Source organism: Nelumbo lutea, chromosome 3 (genome assembly GCF_056320005.1).
Source record: "Nelumbo lutea isolate HS-2025 chromosome 3, American lotus-T2T, whole genome shotgun sequence".
NCBI classification, from domain to species: domain Eukaryota; kingdom Viridiplantae; phylum Streptophyta; class Magnoliopsida; order Proteales; family Nelumbonaceae; genus Nelumbo; species Nelumbo lutea.
The window spans coordinates 1518980-1537390 of NC_142686.1; the positions used below are offsets into that span (position 1 = coordinate 1518980).

Below are 18411 nucleotides of genomic sequence, written 5' to 3' on the forward strand. Positions count from 1 at the left end.
CACATTTAGCTAAGCCATCTGCTGTATGGTTGTGTTCCCTAGGAATCCAAACTAACTTTACATTTAGGCAGTCCAAGGAGTCCCTGGCCTCATCTAAATAGTGACTTAATCTCCAAGGCCCCCCCTCTTTACCTCTTAACCATTTTATAGTATTTGCTGAATCACCTGCTATTGTGACATGTTGAATTCCCAAGCTTTTTTATTCTGATTCCTGTGAGGGTAGCCATTACTTCAGCCTTTGTGGAATCTGCCACGCCTATTGGGCCACTGAAAGTCCAATAGATGTTCCCCCTTTCATCCCTAAGTGTTCCTCCAATACCTGCTAATCCAGGATTACCTAAAGCGCTTCCATCAAAATTCAATATCATCTCACCTTCCCTAATAGGTTCAGGAACCCTCAAAGATGACTGGTGGTGGTGAGGGAGAAATAAGAAAGAGTAAGCATCTCTGTTGAGGTCGTTGACTGAGACACCTTTGAATAGATCAAAATTCATCGTCCAGAGATTTCATTGGTAAGGGATGCACTCTCTTACGTTTCAATTCTAGTATTCAACCAGCTATTTTGCAAGCCCTTCCACATACTTACTGGCTGAAGTATTCAACCAGTCCCTACAGATCAGCTATTTTGCAAGTCCAGAAGAAACATCGTACTTGGAGGTTTTGCATAGTGTACCTTGCCCTCGATATATTACAGTGGAAGACTGATTTCCAGTAATATAGTGGATCAATTGTTGAATGAGTTACGTGTTGTAATAGTATTTTTTGAGTTGTACATGAGTTTGGGTCACTATTAAATAAGAGCTCACTATGATTATGTGGCTAACATAGGTTTAGGACTACTGAGGGTACTACAATTTTTTTGTGTTGCCCATTGGACTCAAGTGTTTTAAAAGGCATGGGAGGCGTATGCCTAGAGGCACTCCCAAAACGCCCTGAGGCGTATGCTAGAGGCGCTGACACCTTTGAGGCATACGCCTCAGGTGCAAGAGGCGTGCTAGAGGCGTACGCCTCATGCGCCTCATGCACATCTTATATAAAAAGACAGAAAAAAAAAGAAAAAAAGGAAAAAAAAGGAAAGGAAAGGAAAGGAAAGGGAAGGGAAAGAAAAAGAAAGAGAAGAAAAGAAGAGAAAAGGAAAGAAAAGGAAAAGGGAAGGCGTACTCCTCCCCTTCCTCCTCCTAACCCCCTTCCTCTTAAGGAGGCTTACGCCTCCTTGTGTTTGGGAGGCTTACGCCTCTTGCGTTCTGAACTACTCCTCACGCCTCTAGGTAGTGGAATGCCTCGCATCACGCCTCCGCATTTTAAAACATTGCTCATTAATGCCCCTTCCCTATTTCAGATTTTGATGAATGATATTTTTAGTTCATACATTAGGTGGTTTCTCTTGTTTTTTTTTTTCAATAACTTCATAGGGTACAACTCCAAGTGTTGAGCCCAATTGGAGTTCCAACACTTGGAGTTGTACCCTATGACATTATCGATGAAAGTCAAAACAAACCACTACATGTATGGACTAAAAATATCATTCATCAGCAACATAAAGTTTGAATGGTTAGTGATGAAGGAAGATTTGGCCCGACCTCACAGTTACGCAACACGTGGAAAAGGCAACAGCTCGGCACAAAAGCACGCCTAAGGCGCGAGCACCAAGGGGAGAAACCAGCGGACCGAACTCCCCTACCAGCGGTTCGAACTCCCTACTAGGAGCCCGAACTCTCCCTTCGGCCCCAAGCCAGACAGTAACCCGAACTGGCCTGCCTTATAGCAGTTCAGGACACACCTCGCCGAACTGGCCTGCCTTATAGCAGTTCGGGACACACCTCACCGAACTGGCCTTCCTTATAGCAGTTCGGGACACACCTCGCCGAACTGGCCCCCCTTTCAACAGAACATCTAGCAGTCCCCTTGCCCAGAGACTTAAAACTTCCATCTCTGGACAAGTATGATGGGTTCTTTGACCCCAACGGCTACGTCGACGCATTCCAGTCACATGCACCTCGCTAGGGCCAGCGAGTCATGCATGTGCGTGGCCTTCACCACCACCTTCAGGGGGGTGGTCCGCACCTGGTACCGGAACCTAACTTCCTGGTCAATAAGAAGCTGGGCCCAGTTCGTGCAAATCTTTGCTGCCCACTTTATTACTAGCAAGCGGTGCCCCAGAACCGAGGAAAGTATCTTCGGGGTAATCCAAAGAGAAGGAGAACCCATCTGGAGCTACATCAAGCGGTTCAATGAAGCATGTTTACGGATTCCTCGGTTAAACCCCGCGGTACAGCTCGCAGCGGCCAAAAGAGGAGTAATGCACAAAGAACGGAGGAAGAAATCAACCAAAGAACCGAAGGCGGGGTTGAAAAAAGAAAAAGAGAAGGCGAGCCCTCCAACCCAGGTGACAGAAGAAGCCAGGCACGAGAGGCGAAGCCAAGCCAGCCGTCTCGAGCTCCCTTAGCAGTTCGGACGGATTACACGCCGTTGAACACAAGGCGGACCGAGATCTTGATGACAATCAAGGACGCCCCCTACATAAAGTGGCCACCTCGCCTAAAGAGCAACCCAAACGAAAGGAACAAAAATCTATACTGTAGTTTTCATAAAGATCACAGTCATAGTACCGAGCAATGTAATAATCTCCGGGACGAGATAGAGGGTTTCATCCGTCGCAGGTACTTGAGAAATTTTGTACATAATGACAATAGTAATAAAGCAGGTCGGCAAGGGGAACACGGAAATGATGCCCCTGAGTCGAGCAACAGACCAGTCGAAGCCTTGCAGCGACCTCCCCCCAGAAGAGAGGCCAGTTCGGGGAACCATCCACGTAATAGTCGACGGTTCGGTGGTAGCAGGTTGCATGTCGGCAGCAGCACGGACGTCAGTTCGCGTGGCGGCCTGAGAGGAGCAGAACCCTCCAAATAGGCCAAAGATAGAAGAACTGATCTTTTTCACAGAAGACGACACGCGAGGTGTTCACTATCCCCACGACGATGCGCTCGTCATAAAAGTAAGGATCAACGACTTCGAAGTCCGGCGCGTACTTGTGGACTCGGGCAGTTCGGCAGACATCCTCTTCAAATCGGCGTTCGACTAATTACAGTTGCAGAAAAGCGAGTTGAAGCCCGCGAACACTCCTCCAGTGGGCTTCAGCAGAGAGGAAGTCAGGCCCCTGGGGAAGATAACAACACCTGTGGAAGTCGGCACATGGCCGTGCGCAGTAAGACTCGACCACGATTTCCTGGTGGTCGCAACTCCCTCCCCATACAACGCCATAATAGGGCGGCCAATTACGCACATTCTGCGTGCAGTGGTCTCCACCTATTATCTGGCAATGAAGTTCCCCACGGACTTCGGTGTGGGGATAGCGCGGGGCGACCAACTTGAGTCCCGCAAATGCTATGTTGCCGCCCTAAAGGGAAAAACCAAGGCAGCCGACGACCTCGACTGGAGCAGGGTGAGGAACGAGCTTCGCCCATTGAGGAAACGGTCGCAGTCCCGACCTCGGCTATAGATCCGGCGCGAACGCTACAAATCGGTGCTTCCGTTAAGGAGCCTCTACAAACCGAACTAGTGAGTTTCTTCAAAATTTAGATATTTTCGCACGGTCCGTGGCAGATATTCCCGGTATTGACCCTGGCCTTATAAATCACAAACTTAACACTGACCCTGTAGTCAGACCCATTAGACAGAAGAAACGCAACTTAGCCCCGGAGCGCTGGAGGGCGGTCGACGAAGAAGTCGAAAAGCTCTTTGCAGAGGACTTCATAAGGGAAGTTCATTACCCGAGCTGGGTAGCCTACCCAGTGCTGGTGATAAAAGCTAACGGCAAGTGGCGCATGTGCGTCGACTACACCGACCTGAACCGAGCTTGCCCAAAAGACTGCTTCCCCCTGCCCCGAATTGACCGCCTAGTGGACGCGACCTCGGGACATGAACTGCTAAGCTTCCTGGACGCCTATTCAGGCTACAACCAGATCAAGATGGACCAGTCCGACGAGGAAAAAAACAGCTTCATAACCGAGTTCGGCCTGTACTGTTACAAGGTCATGCCCTTCGGACTAAAGAATGCTGGGGCGACCTTCCAAAGACTTGTAAATAAGCTTTTTCGGCCCTTAATCGGCACGAAAATAGAATGTTATGTAGACGACATGGTCGTCAAAACACAGTTCTCGCAGGAATTAATAAAAGACTTGGATTCTGTCTTCCAAATTCTGCGTCAATATAGAATGAGACTAAACCCAAACAAATGTGTCTTCGGTGTCACCTCGGGTAATTTCTAGGGTACATTGTCAACCGGCGCGGTATTGAGGCCAACCCGGACAAAATAAAGGCCATCCTTGATATGAGACCACCCTGGAAATTAAAAGAAGTTCAGAGGCTAAACGGCCGCATAGCTGCTCTGAGCCGCTTCATATCCAAATCGTCAGACGACTGCCTGCCTTTCTTTAAGGCAATCAAAGGCAAAGGGTTCGAATGGACCCGAGATTGCCAGCTCGCGTTCGACGAGCTAAAAACATACCTCGCCACTGTGCCAACCTTAGCCAGACCCGAGGAGGGCGAGGTCTTAGAACTGTACCTCTCGCCGAGCGACGAGGTGGTAAGTTCGGTACTAATAAAGGAAGTAGATCAGGTTCAGCGGTCTGTCTATTACGTTAGTAAAATTCTGTAGGGAGCAGAGACGAGATACCCGCAGATAGAAAAAATAGCATACGCATTGGTGATTTCAGCTCGAAAACTCCGCCCGTACTTCCAAGCTCACACCGTCGTCGTCTTAATCGACAAATCCCTGAGACAAGTCCTGCTCAAGCCCGAGGTCTCCGGTCGGCTAACGAAGTGGGCCATCGAACTCAGCGAGTACGATCTCCAGTACAAACCACGGACCGCAATTAAGGCTCAAGCCTTGGCAGATTTTATCGCCGAGTGCACTTTTAGCCTCGAAGCCCCTCAACAGGTTGAGCCCGAGGTCTCCAGTTCGGGCGAACCCGGAGCTCCCAGGCCAATAGAGTCTGAACCTCGTGAAGTAGCAGCCAGTGTGGCATCTCTCCTGGTCAGGCCAAGCGCGAACTGGGATGAGGAGCCCTGGATCCTTCACGTAGATGGTTCCTCGAACCAGCAAAGCAGCGGGGCTGGAATAGTCTTATGTGGCCCGGGTGGCACAAATGGAATACGCACTATGCTTTGAGTTCGCGGCATCTAACGACGAGGCAGAATACGAAGCATTGATAGCCGGACTGAACCGAGCGCAAAAGGTAAGAGCAAAGCACATAGTCATCTGTAGCGATTCCCAGCTCGTGGTCTACTAGGTTATGGGCGAGTACGAAGCACGCGAGCTCCCCATGATCGCATACTTAGCGAAAGTAAAAGAGGCCCTGTTCAACTTCCAGTCACACTTCATCAGGCAATTCCCGAGGTCAGAGAACACTGAGGCCAACGCTCTGTCCCGGTTAGCCAACACAAGTCACAACAACATGAGAACCGTGTACATAGAGGACTTACCTCGGCCTAGTATTCTTGGTGGGGCAGAGGAGGTCGCTCCCGTCCTCGAAGCAGAGCCGAGCTGGATCGACCCACTCGCGAGCTTCTTGCTAGATGGAACCCTCCCTGCAGACCGCAATGCGACCAAGAGGGTGCAGCGCCAGGCAGCCAAATACGTCATAATTGACGAACGTTTGTACCGACGGTCCTACACGCTCCCCTACTTCCGTTGCCTGCGACCTGCCGAAGCCGAGCTCATACTCCGTGACACTCATGAAGGTCTGTGCGGCGGACACTTGGGGGGTAGAGCACTCGCCCAAGAAGCACTTCGACAAGGACACTACTGACCAACGATGAAGGCAGAAGCCGTCGAGCTCGTCAGAAAATGCGACAAGTGTCAGAAGCACGCCAATATCCACCATCAGCTTGCTTCCAACCTCAAATACCTCGCCAGCCCATGGCCCTTTGCACAATGGGGCATCGACCTCCTGGGGCCATTTCCGCCAGCAACAGGTGGGAGAAAATTCCTAGTGGTGGTAGTAGATTACTTCACAAAGTGGATAGAAGGCGAACCTCTGGCAACAGTTACGGCCCGAAACATACAGAACTTCTTTTGGAAGAACATAGTATGTCGCTTCAGGTTGCCTCGGGTACTGATCTCCGACAACGGCAAGCAGTTCGAGGATATCAAGTTTCAAGAGTGGTGCCAGATAATGGGGATTCGGCAGAATTTCACATCAGTCGCGCACCCGCAGGCAAACGGTCAGACATAAGTAATGAATAGAGCCATTCTGCGCGGACTGAAAGCACGTCTAGATCGAGCTAAGGGGTTGTGGGCGGAAGAGCTACCAAGTGTTTTATGGGCTCACCGAACTACAAAAAAAACCGCCACGGGGGAAACCCCCTTCAATCTCACCTACAGCACTGAAGCAGTAATCCCGACAGAAATCGAAATACCAACATTGCGACTAGAAACATATGACGATCAAAAGAACGGAGATGAGTTACGTACCAACCTTGATCTACTGGACGAGGTAAGAGACCTCGTGCACATCCGGACAGCGGCCTACCAGCAGCAGGTAGCTCACTACTACAACACCAGAGTAAAGCAGCGAAGCTTCCGAGTCGGTGACCTGGTTCTCCGAAGGATTATGGTGCCTGAACCCGGCGTGGACAAACTTGGACCAAATTGGGAAGGGCCCTATATAGTAAAGAGAGCGCTCGGGGGGGCATACGAGCTCGAAACCTTGGAAGGCAAACAAGTACCCTGAGCGTGGAACATTGTTAACTTAAGGCGATACTACCTATAAACTGCCAAGCGAAGTGGACGAAATCGCTACAAGAGCCTTAGGGCCAAGATGCAGAGCCAACAAGAGGAGCCTCGGCATGAGCGAGCAAAGAAAAGTCGGGCATATTATCAGCTCGGCAAAATATCAATCAAAAGAATAAAGCGGAGCAGAGACCAAGTATTAAACACCGAAACAGGTCGCGCGAGTACAATGACCCGGGTAAGAAACAGATCGGGCATGTTATCAGTTCGGAAAAAAGAACACTTAACTAAAAAGATTGTCTATTTCTTTGCAAGAAAAGGAAGAGTACAAAAAAAAAATTATTACAAGCCCGGAGCTACTTCTTCCCCATCTGAAGGCACTTCAATGACACCCGAAGGCCCTTCCTTGCCCTCAGACTCCGGCTCGCCATCGGCAGCATTGGCCATCTCCTGAGTTATACGCGAAGTGGATATGGCACTAACGTCGAGGTCGGGATACGTGTTCCGGATCATCCACCGGCTTAGTTTGAATCCCCTTCTATAAGAATCCACCATCAGGTCGTCAAAACGCGGCGATGCAATGTAGTCTTCAACGGCCTTCTTCTTGGCATCTTCAGTACCTTGGGAAAAAATCTGCGTCTTCTCCCTGTTGTCCTCTTGAAGGTATTCGACCTGATGCTGCAGGTCCAACCTCAGGTCCGCCATATGCTTCACGACTACCCCCATGGCCTCGGCATCTCACTGAGACATCGCCTGCCTGGCCATAGCAATGCGAGCAGCCACTAAGGCAGCATGAGCGGCTGCCTCAGCAGCTCGGGTATTTGCCTCGGCGACACGAAAAGCCTCTTCGGCAGCATGAGCGGCCGCCTTAGCAGCCCACGCCTGTTGCGAGCTCCTCTCCACCTGGGCCGCTAAGGCATGAATAGAAGAGTTCAGCTACCAAAAGAAACAAATGAGCGACAACAGCAAGAAGGATAGAAAATAAAGAAGGCAGGCGAAATCTGACTTGCCACCATAGCATGAGTTATGGCACGGCAGGCGACCTGATTCAAGGGAAGATCGGTCCACGCCGCGATCTCCTCAGGGAAAGTAGCCTCCCTACTCTTCTGAAGAGCGTAGTTCGGCGACAACACGCACTTGAGCTCCCGAACCCGAGGGCCCATCCCGCGTATGGGCGGACCCAGAGTAAGCAGGGGCACTAGAGTAGGCGGGAGCACCCGTGTGAATGGTCTCAGCGTAAGGCGCCTCGGCCGCTTCGTGCACCGGAGGAGCCACCTCGGGCTCCCTGGGCAGATCCTCTGGTGAGTGGCCTTGGAACTTGAGGCTCCTCATCCTGGGGTAGCTCGGTACGAGTTCGCTTGGCGACCCGCTTCCTCCTCTTCATGCCTTGGAACAGGTGCCCCCCACGAGTCCTCTCTGCGTCCATCACACCTGCAGAAAAGAGTTCGGCATCAGAAAAAATGAAAGAATAAGCAAACAAGAAACCTGAGCTAAGAAACCTACCCGAACTTAGGCCGGCCGCAATAACCTTGGCCTCTGTTAAGTACTGATGGCACTTTAAACCTTGCCGTGCCCATTGCCGGAGGCCCTTCACCGTCTCTTTATCGAGAGTGACACCAGAATCCGGAGCAACCTCCCCCCACCCGGTCTGAAAAGGCCACCCTTGTGCACTTCGCACCCCGAAGTAATCCCGCTTCCACGCCGGAACCCTGTTAGGAAGTTCGTGCGCAGAAGCTTGAAACCCGGGCGAGGAGACAGGTAATACACCCGTCTTCCCCCGGGAAGAGAACCCGCTTGTTTTTTGAGCGTTAAAATAGAGGAGAATATCTCCAAGTCTAAAGGGAAGTTCTGTTCGCAAAAAAGGGAGACTGTCCCCACCAGGTTCCGAATAGAGTTCGGATGAAGCTGGCCAACAGTAGCGCCGAAGTGGTTTATGACCTCGACGAGAAGGGGGTGGAAAGGCAGTCGCAGCCCCGCAGCGAGCTGCTCTCGAAAAATCACGATCTCATCAGGACCGTGTTCCCAAGGAAAGCTATCGAAGGAATGAAATAGGTGTACCTCCCAGGCAGATTGTAAGAGATGAGTAGAGATTGGAGCCTCTCGGGCGTCATGGTCGAAGGACCAAACCTGTCTAGCATCCGACCTCGACGAGAGGTAGACACCAAACTGCCCGAAGCGGCTCAGCCTACGGGTTCGAGGTCATCCTCAAGCTCCACCTCAGGATCACTAAGGCAGTCGGGGGAAACGGCTCGGTTCGTAGAACCTACATCAGTCCTACTTGAAGAATCGTTTGAGCTATCAAAGCTAGACATCGAGGAGAACAGGTGGATTTAGGAAGGTACTCACCGGAAAAAAGTTTTGAAGGCTCCGAAGACTGGAACAAGCCAAAAACCTTGAAGACGAAGTAACAAGCCTAGACGCGAACTGAAAGGCTTGGATGCGAGCTGAAAAGTTGGACACGAGCTTAAGAAGCAAACCGCAGAAGTGACAAATCAACTGGGGTCCCCTACTATTTATAGCTACAGTAACCAAGAACCACAGTGCAGATCAAAGCCAATCCGACGGCCCGCATTCGCGCTGACCGCACGTCCCCTGAGATCGAGACGTGATTGGCGCACGTCTCTTCGAAATGAATGAAACGTTAGCACACGTCTTTCCGAAACCGACAACGCACCGGCACAAGTCTTTCTGAAACTGACAACGCGCCGCACACGTCTCTCTGCAACTGACAACTGCCAGTGCACGTCTCAAAACGATAGTGGCGCGCTCTTTTCAAAATTGAAAGACCCGCTGTCACGTCCCAGCAGCGCGATTTTTTGAAATTTAAAATAAACGCGCACTGCCACATCCGTCAACATTTATAAGCAGTAGGCACGTCTCTCGCCTTTTCGGACGCTCCAGAAAAACCGAAGAACCCTAGCAAAGCACCTCGCGCTGTCAAGATTCGAACGGGACAAATCCACCTACCACCTCGCAAACTCCCCTCGCCAGGGCAAGACCCTTGGCGCGAGGAGTGGGGGCAATTGATGAAGGAAGATTTGGCCCGACCTCACAGTTACGCAACACGTAGCAAAGGCAACAGCTCGTCACAAAAGCACGCCTAAGGCGCGAGCACCAAGGGGAGAAACCAGCGGACCGAACTCCCTACTAGGAGCCCAAACTCTCCCTTCAGCCCCAAGCCAGACAGTAACCCGAACCGGCCTGCCTTATAGCAGTTCGGGACACACCTCGCCGAATTGGCCTGCCTTATAGCAGTTCGGGACACACCTCGCCGAACCGGCCTGCCTTATAGCAGTTCGGGACACACCTCGCCGAACTGGCCTGCCCTTAGCAATACAGGACACACCTCCAAACTCAAGACTTCGCCTCGCTAACCACTCCACCACATCGCCCTCAGGACACCAAAACCAAACAAACCGTACCATGCCTGACACCGAGGAGGTCCGTACCCAAGGGCGGCGCACCTGGTTGACTTGGGATCTGACGCTTGACGGTCGCACTCCAAACGGCCACCTGCCACCGCCTCCTGACATCGCCATCTCTAGTTACAGAGACGGCTCCAACAAAGAGCAGTGGCGGTTTTGTCCTAGCAGAAAGGACGACACCCAAACTGACAGAAGCAAGGGTAATCATACCCGACCTGACAAGGGCTTCGGAGCGAGTGCGCAAAGTGGTTATAAAAGGCCCCCTACCCCCAACAACAAGGTATGTGAACTTTGCGCCATCTGGTCTATACTTTGCCTTTGAGAGAATACTAACTTGAGCTTCGGAGTTATCTCACCGGGTTCCCCCGGAGTTCCCTCATCTTCTCCGTTTCAGGCTCCCCATCGCTCCAGTCAGAAGCGAAATTGTTGACAACTAAGACTGGTCAGATTGCGCTCCATCAGTTAGTGATGAGTCCAAAGGGCAACATACAAATTTGAATCACCCCTTTGTAGTCAAAAAGCCGTTTTAGGCACATCACCAAAGTGGACTCTTGGGGTTCGATTACTGGATGGTATCTTAGATGGACAGCTTTATCCATTTTGGCATCACAAAGAAGAGTATGTCATCGGCAAGCTGGAGAAGAGCTATCTTGGACCTGTTGTTCACTTCAAAAGTCAATCTTTGACACAGCCACATTCTTGCTGCTCCATTTTCAATAATCAATTAGCTCATTGGCTACAAGGACTCCATCATGAATGTGCTTATTGTGCACAAATGCCCCTGACAGACAGATAAATAGAGTCCATCACCTTCCTCAGCCTAGCTTGCAAGCAACTTAGCAAATAATTTATATACACTTCCAATCAAACTTATAGGATGAATGTCCTTTAATTCAGCAGCTGTCTTTCTTCAGTATTAGGGAAATGAAAGTGGCATTCAAGCTGTGCTTTAAGGCAGCTTTGTCATGAAATTCTTCTAAGATTTTCATAACATCTGCCTTTAATAGGTCACAGTATTATAAGTAGTATTGTAAAGCCTTCAATAAGTCCTAATACTTCTTATAACATAAGATCGTTTGAAAGTAGATGATGCCATTTTGGAATTTTGTTGCTACATGATATTGGTATGCAATCCTCGGCTGTATATTCACTTTTTCACCCGTAATAAAATTAAAATTCAGGGTTACTAATGCAATATCTATGTGGACACACTATGAAGAGTGGGGTGTAGAGAGGCATGATTTATATTACGCATGGATCTCCAGAGGTAGGTTTTTGGGGGTATGGAGGGTGCTTTTTTTTTGGCTGACCAGGGGTTTTCCTGTTCTTATCTATTCCTTTCGTTACTGATAAAAATTCTCATTCATCTGGAGGGTCTCATCTGTGTTGTTTTGTGGAAGACTCGTATTCCTGTGAATTGTACTTGATGCTTTTCTTGGTTTTCTGGTCCAGGTTGCAAAGATTATTCAAACTTGACGATAGCAACCTCTTGAATTGCATATTAGAAAGTTCGCCCATGCAAATATATTTTCTAGTGCTTGAGTGAGTTGTTTGCCTTTCAATTTCATAGAGTTTGCATCTTTATTTAAGCATGACTTTAACAGTAACTTTTTTTTTACAAAAGAAAGGACAATGAAATCTGTTCTGTACCTCGTATTTCCTTTTTCCCTTTCCCCTTTTTTTTTGGATTTGGTCAATGTTAAGAAGCATGTTGAAACTCATGAAAGTCTTGTTTCATTGATGGTATATCGCTCTCTGGTAGTCTTTGTCGTGTCCTGTCCTTTCGCAATCTAATTTTGCTTGTGGATGGTCCACTGCAGATGCATCAAAATTTGATACAGAACACCTTCTCTGGTAGTCTTTTAGTTGGCCTTGATTTTTTATAGTCATTTGTTTGCAAAATGTGATTTATAAATGCAGATAACGTTTTAGGCATCTTGGTGGTTCATTGATTTTGGCCCAGGCCAAAGCAAAACTTTATATTTGAAAAACGAACAGATTGCCGCTACAAGAACTTGTACACTCACCAAGGAGTTGATAGTTGTTGTCCTGAATTTCCCTCTATTGGCCAACAACTCTATTACAACACGTGGAGTTTATTTAGCTTAGCTGTAGTTAGTTACACGGGTTTTTGATCTCGATTCTTGAATCCGACCTTGGATGTGATTCACACATTTCTACTACTAGTAAATGTGTACATGCATTTGCATGTAGCAATATTCTAAAGACAAAACTATTTATAATCCATGGGCAGTTTTTATACATTTATTAACTTATAAGTGGGTAGTTTCTGAATAGTTATGAGTGGGTAGTTTCTGAAGTGAGAATAAAGGACATATATGCCCTCTTTATGCCCACTGTGTGTAGGCTGCAAGTTGGGCCGGGTTAGATCGGGTTGAGGCCAGTCCTATTCTAACCCTAAGTTTTAAACCCCAACCCTAACCCTAACCCAACCCGACCAATCCAACCCTAACTAAATTCCTTCAACCCTAACCCAACCCAACCTTTTTTCCATCCCTTAAAACCACATAGAATTTCTCGATTTTAGATCTTAACTCAACTTTCACTACATATATTAATCCTATGTTTCATTAGTATTTGTTTGTTGATGTTTTTTTTTTGTTCTTTTGGTACAAAATTCAGAAAAACAAGTGTTAGAAATGATTATAGAATATTATGAGTTATGGGTTACAATAGATATTTTTTGGGTGTCAAGCAACATAGAGGAGATGAAGATTAAAATTAAAAAAAAAAAAACATAAAATAATGTTATTAAGGTCTTGGTCTTTCTGATTAGGATTAAGTGAAGTGATTATCTTAAAAGAAATACATGATACTATGTGGTGGGGGCTATACAAATATCATGCATCTAAACAAATTAATCAATGTATATTATATATTATATACAACATATATTTTATAAAATTGGGTTCATAAATTTCAACCCTAATCCTAACCTGAACATCAACCTGACCCAACCCAATCTAATTTTTTTGGGTTGGGTTCGGGCCAACCCGGCCCAAGTTTTTGACTTGTGTGAATAATATGATGACGACGACGAATACGCGACGACGGAGCTCTCTTTGACAAAACTAGGAAGGATATGTATATGCGGTCCTAAAATGAACACTAACGTGCCTCAGGATGGCTGCAAATGCACTTCATTATCATTATTAATTTATTGTTTCCTGAAGGGGGAATTAAAGCAATAACTACCGACGGGTGGTAGGTCGGGGGATTTTGCAACTTGGATAGAGGGTTGGGAAATACTATATTGTTTCCGATTCTGGTTTCGAACGGACCCTTAAATTTGAAGTTGAGGTATTGGGTAGCTCAACTTGTTCCGAATCCATATTGTTCATATACACTTGTACATTTCCCATACATGTGTGAATAAGTAAAGCTCCCTACAGTCTTAACCCTGGCGCATACGTTATATAGACATGCATTTCTTTCGTTGTAGAGGTGTAGAGAGATGGGAGAGGCGGGGCGGGATGTTTGTGCATCTTCTCAGCCATGTGCACATTAATACAAGATTAGCGGCGGCCTGGATTAGAGCTGAAAATAATGGGTTAAAATCGGGTTACTATAGGAGCAGGCTTAGCAGGAAGGGTTGGGCTGTGGCCAACCTAAATCTGATCTAACTCGTCCCGAGTTGGACCTATTTTCTTGGTTGACATCAATTAGAAAATGAAGGTGTGTATTCAACATGCTTAAAAACGACTGATTTGGAATTTTGGATTGGGGTAGGCTGGCTTTGCTGAGGATGAAGGATCTGAGAGAGAGGGGGTTAGGTTAGAGTAATAGGGCTTTAATACGTTGAGATGGATTATAATTAATTCACCTTAAATAGTCAAATCTAACTCCACCCAGTTCATGTTTTCGCCTATAGTTTTCCAGCTGAGGAACAGGGTTTTATGATGTTGGCATATTTGGAGGAACGAGGAATGATAATGCATTTGGTTGGAGGATGACTGGGGTTGTGTTTGTAAGGCCAAAGTTGTCGGGTTGTATATTTTAACAAGCGGATTATTAAAAGGGATGATACTTGTTGGTTCATTGGACAACTCCAGCTGCGGAGCCTCAACTCGTATAGAATCATTATCATAATCCAAATTCCTAACCCAGCAACTTGAGTCGGAGGCAACTCTTGGTTGGGGTCCGTGTCCTTTTCTCTCTTAAGTGCATGAACCTCAATTTGGTTTGGGTGCATGCATTTTTATTTATGTGTATCCTCCTCCTGCATTTGGGCATGGATGTATGTGTCTTTAGTTTAGTTACACGTTACACGTATAGGTAGAATCTCGCTTATTTTTATTTATTCATTTGTGTATTGTATTTATGCGTTAACGGTGTAATAATAGTGACTACGCATTTGGGATCCATCCATACATCTAAATATCTATTGAGCATCCAAAAAGAAGCTCTTTAAATTTAAAGCATCTGAAAGCAAATTTTCATCGGTAATCACCCCCTAAACCTAAACCTCATCTTGTTAGTAAGCTTAGCATTTGTTCTAGCGGTGTCACAAGCACCTCTGCAGATTCCACTTGGATCAGCGAAAGCATATAAGTAAAAAAAATGGTTGGAAAAAGCAAGGTTTTTATAATCGAATCGGACAATAAACTGGTCAGGGGCCTGATTTTTTGGTCAAACGGTCTGACCGTTTAAATCAAACAGATGGATCACCTGTTGAGGTTGGAATGAGCGATCCAGCTTGACTCTTGCTCTTGCTGTTTCTCCAGTTGCTTCAGCTGCTGCTTCTGCTTTAGCTTCACTTGCTGCGGATGTCCGTGCAAGATCAATTTGAACAGTTCAACTGCCCTAATCAGCTATCAGCTATCTATTGACTAAATCAACGGTTTTTGGTGAAATAATGATTTTGCGGTAAAATGGAACCAGTTACCTGATCGGTTCCGGGTTTTTCTGGTCTGACCATCCAGTTTTAAAAACCATAAAAAAAAGCAGGGGCGGAGCCAGGAGGTGGCAGAGGGGGGCCGTATGCCTTGAAAATCCCTACAATACCCATTTTAACCTTATCTATATTTTGGTCCCCTACCTATATTTACTAACTTTTGCTTCCATGTTTATTACTTTTTTCCCCCACCTCAAAAGAAAATCCTAACTCCGCCCCTGAAAAAAAGCTCTTATTGTTATTGAACCAAAGATGAATGAATCCAAAAAGACATTACTTATTTGCCTAGTTGCTGATTTACTGTCTCAGTGGAAAGTACGATAGCTATCTTTTAAATCAATACTTATCTATAGTTCATGCATGGTGTTGTGACCTTTCTCGACACCAGCAGGACCAGGAAGTTGTTTGATTCCAGATTAGCTCTATGATTGCACCTGCCTCTCATTGTTACAAATTAAGTTTTTGAACAATTTCTCAAATGGAACACTTGCCAGGTCTGGGAATTTGCTTTTCTTGTAGGGTCCCTCATGCCAATACAAGTTGTGGGTGTAAAGCTATCTGATTCAGCTCATGTTATGCTCTGTATCCCTTACAACTCTTCACTTGAGCCATTCTCTCTCTCTCAATCTGTGTATGTGTGTGACAGTGAAATTTGTATTTTGGCTAATTTGCATGCATTTTTTTAGATAATGTAGGGCGTGTAATTGATGGAGAATAATAACTTTTTTATGTATATGTATATATGTATGTATTTTAAAAATAGATGGATAAGGTGGCCATGTGACCCTCGGGACACAAAAGATGCTATCTTTTCTAACGACACCTCAAGATATAGTGTCGGGAACTTGTTTAAAGGTTGAAGAACCTAAAAGAAAAGATTTATATCCTCTATTGTTTTTTTCCTTTGGAATCCTGTTTGAAAGTTCCATATATAGGTGGTCCCTTATAGAGTTCATTCATGCCATTAGTCCCATGTATACAATGTTCTTGTATGGTTGTAAATTAAAGTGAGTTGAATGTGACATTTCATAGGGACCTAAACATTATGTAGTAGTATGGGACCTTGAAGTCAACATTCTCACACTAATAATAATGTCAAGTTTGAGCTTTTAAACTAGTGCTCTGTGCGGCGGTTGCCGTGGGACTCTAAAGCCTAAATAAGAAAAGAAAGCATTTAACTTTTAAAGTTATAAAATCAGGGGACACAATTGACACCCTTAGGGGTGTTCTATAACGTAAATGTTTTTGTTTTTGATTAGTGTTTTTGTTTTGAGAAGTAAAAATATATTGCTTTTCTTTTAAAAAAATGTTTACGTTTGAAACATCAAAATGGTGGTTTATAAAACAAAAACCAATGTCGAAGTTTATATGTTTATTGAAAGATGATGAGAAATATTGTATGATTTAAATTAAATAAAAACATGATTTCTAAACCAGAAATTCAAGAAAATGTGTTTTGTTTTAGTTTTAAAAATGAAAGACACATTTACAACTCAGGACATGTTTTCCATATTTTTATTCTAAGAAACAGTTTGTTTTCAAACCAGATGATTTTAATTTGCTTTTTAGAACTCACAACAAAATATAAGAATAAGGAAAACAGTCACACCGAAGAACACCCTTTTATAAATACTCTTTCGGTTATACGAGAAATATGAAGAAAATGTTGGGAAAAATACGAAACGTAAAATGTCGGCTGAAATTTTGGCTTCTTTGAGGGTTTTCACTAAAAAGAAAAAAAAGAGGGGTGAATATTGATTCTTATGCAGTTATGCCCATTATGTTCTGCATAGGGATGTTTACAGTCTGGTTCGGTGTGACTTAGAGAAGATCTTAAATCAAACCAATAAATTGTAGTTTGAGAAATTCACATACCAAACCAAACTATTTTAGCATGAAAGTCGAACTGATTAGTAAATTGCTGTTTAGTGTGGTTTCTAATACAGTTTAGGGACTTTGAGCCATTCTATGGTTCTATTGAGCTTAACTAATAAGAAAGCCCAAATAATACCTCTAAAAGTTAAAACTTTTATTTAATTATTTTATTATAAAAGATTTTATATATATATATATATATATATTATTTCGATTTATGGTTTGATTTGGTTCATAAAGTCCAATAAACCAAACTAAAATCATAAACCACAACTTAAGAAAATGTCAAACCGAACCAAAACATTTTTAAGTACAGACTGAACCAAATTGCAAATTTGGTCTGGTTTTGCGGTTTGGACCATACAATGAACACCCCTAGTTCTGTAGAGGAAGAATCTATGAATCATGTATTTTTTTTTTAAATGCAATTTTGCAATGAATCTGTTCTCCATGGATTGGTTTGCCATTTTACTCAAATAAATCTTAATTAATGATTCCCGCAAGCAAATATTTGATGAAAAAAAGAGAAATATGATTTAAAGATGTTAATCAAAAAGTGGAATTTATATTTATGTCTTATAAATGGACTTACAAGAATGAACGAGCTTTGGCATTAAAAGTGAAAATCCATATGTGATTGTTAGAGAATAAACTATTTCGAGACCTCACCTAACGGCTTAAGCTTTTTAAGTTTGTTTGATGAGGTGGTTTAGTGTTTTATCTTTATTTCTCCATTATAATTAATTAAATTTCAATGCAAAGTATAGGTTTGTGCTTATCCATTAGTTAGATGAAAAATCTAAGCCAGATAGCAACGTTGTAAATATAACTTTTCAGAAATAAAAACTGTTAATAGTAGAATCCACCCCGCAAGATCGTGCATCAAAATTAATTTTGATATTTTTAATATAAAAGAAACAGTTGAAGTGGCTATTGGATGTGTTGCAAAAAGGTCTTGTTTACCATTAGAACATAGAGCTAAGTTGCTTAAAAAAGTCTTAATTGTAAATTTTGTTGCTGAAGCGTTGGCAGAAAAAGGAAAGTATTTGGATGGATTGAGACCTCTCTGATTGTTCCTGCTGCAATTTTTACAGCTTCGAGGAATCCTCAAATAATGACATAAACTCAGCTTATAATATATGCAGATCTGTATTAGGCAGTCCGGATGAACTGGAGATAAAATTATAAACACTCGGCTGAAATACCTATCACGGTTGAACACATCAGTGCTCACTGTGGGCCTATTTGGGACCCAGCTATATTGAACACTGACGCATTCAACCGTGATAGATAATTCAGCCAAGTGTGTATGTTTTTGTCTCCCGTTAATCCGCCTCCTATATTAAGGCCTCATTTTATTGTTTATTGTTTGATCTATTCTTCTTTTCATTTTCATATTGTTGTTGTTATTAATTTATTGGCGTTCATCTCCTTATTGTTGCTGCTGTTGTTTTTCATAAAGT

At 44.8% G+C, this 18411-nt stretch overlaps 1 protein-coding gene across 9 annotated transcripts in view; it reads left to right on the forward strand.

The window, feature by feature from the left end:
• LOC148862317 (uncharacterized) overlaps positions 1-15986 on the forward strand; it is a 39256-nt gene extending 23270 nt beyond the window's left edge. For 2 of the 9 annotated variants that reach the window (XM_088981665.1, XM_088981664.1), the window contains exons 3-4: positions 11611-11700; positions 15593-15779. In XM_088981665.1, coding sequence (XP_088837791.1) covers positions 11611-11700; positions 15593-15635 — 133 coding nt within the window. In that variant the 3' untranslated portion in view covers positions 15636-15779. Of the gene's footprint in view, positions 1-11339; positions 11414-11610; positions 11905-15567 lie in introns of those variants that run through there. The other 7 variants (XR_016110925.1, XR_016110927.1, XM_088981667.1 and 4 more) reach the window with 6 other exon arrangements.
• The last annotated feature ends 2425 nt before the right edge of the window (positions 15987-18411 follow it).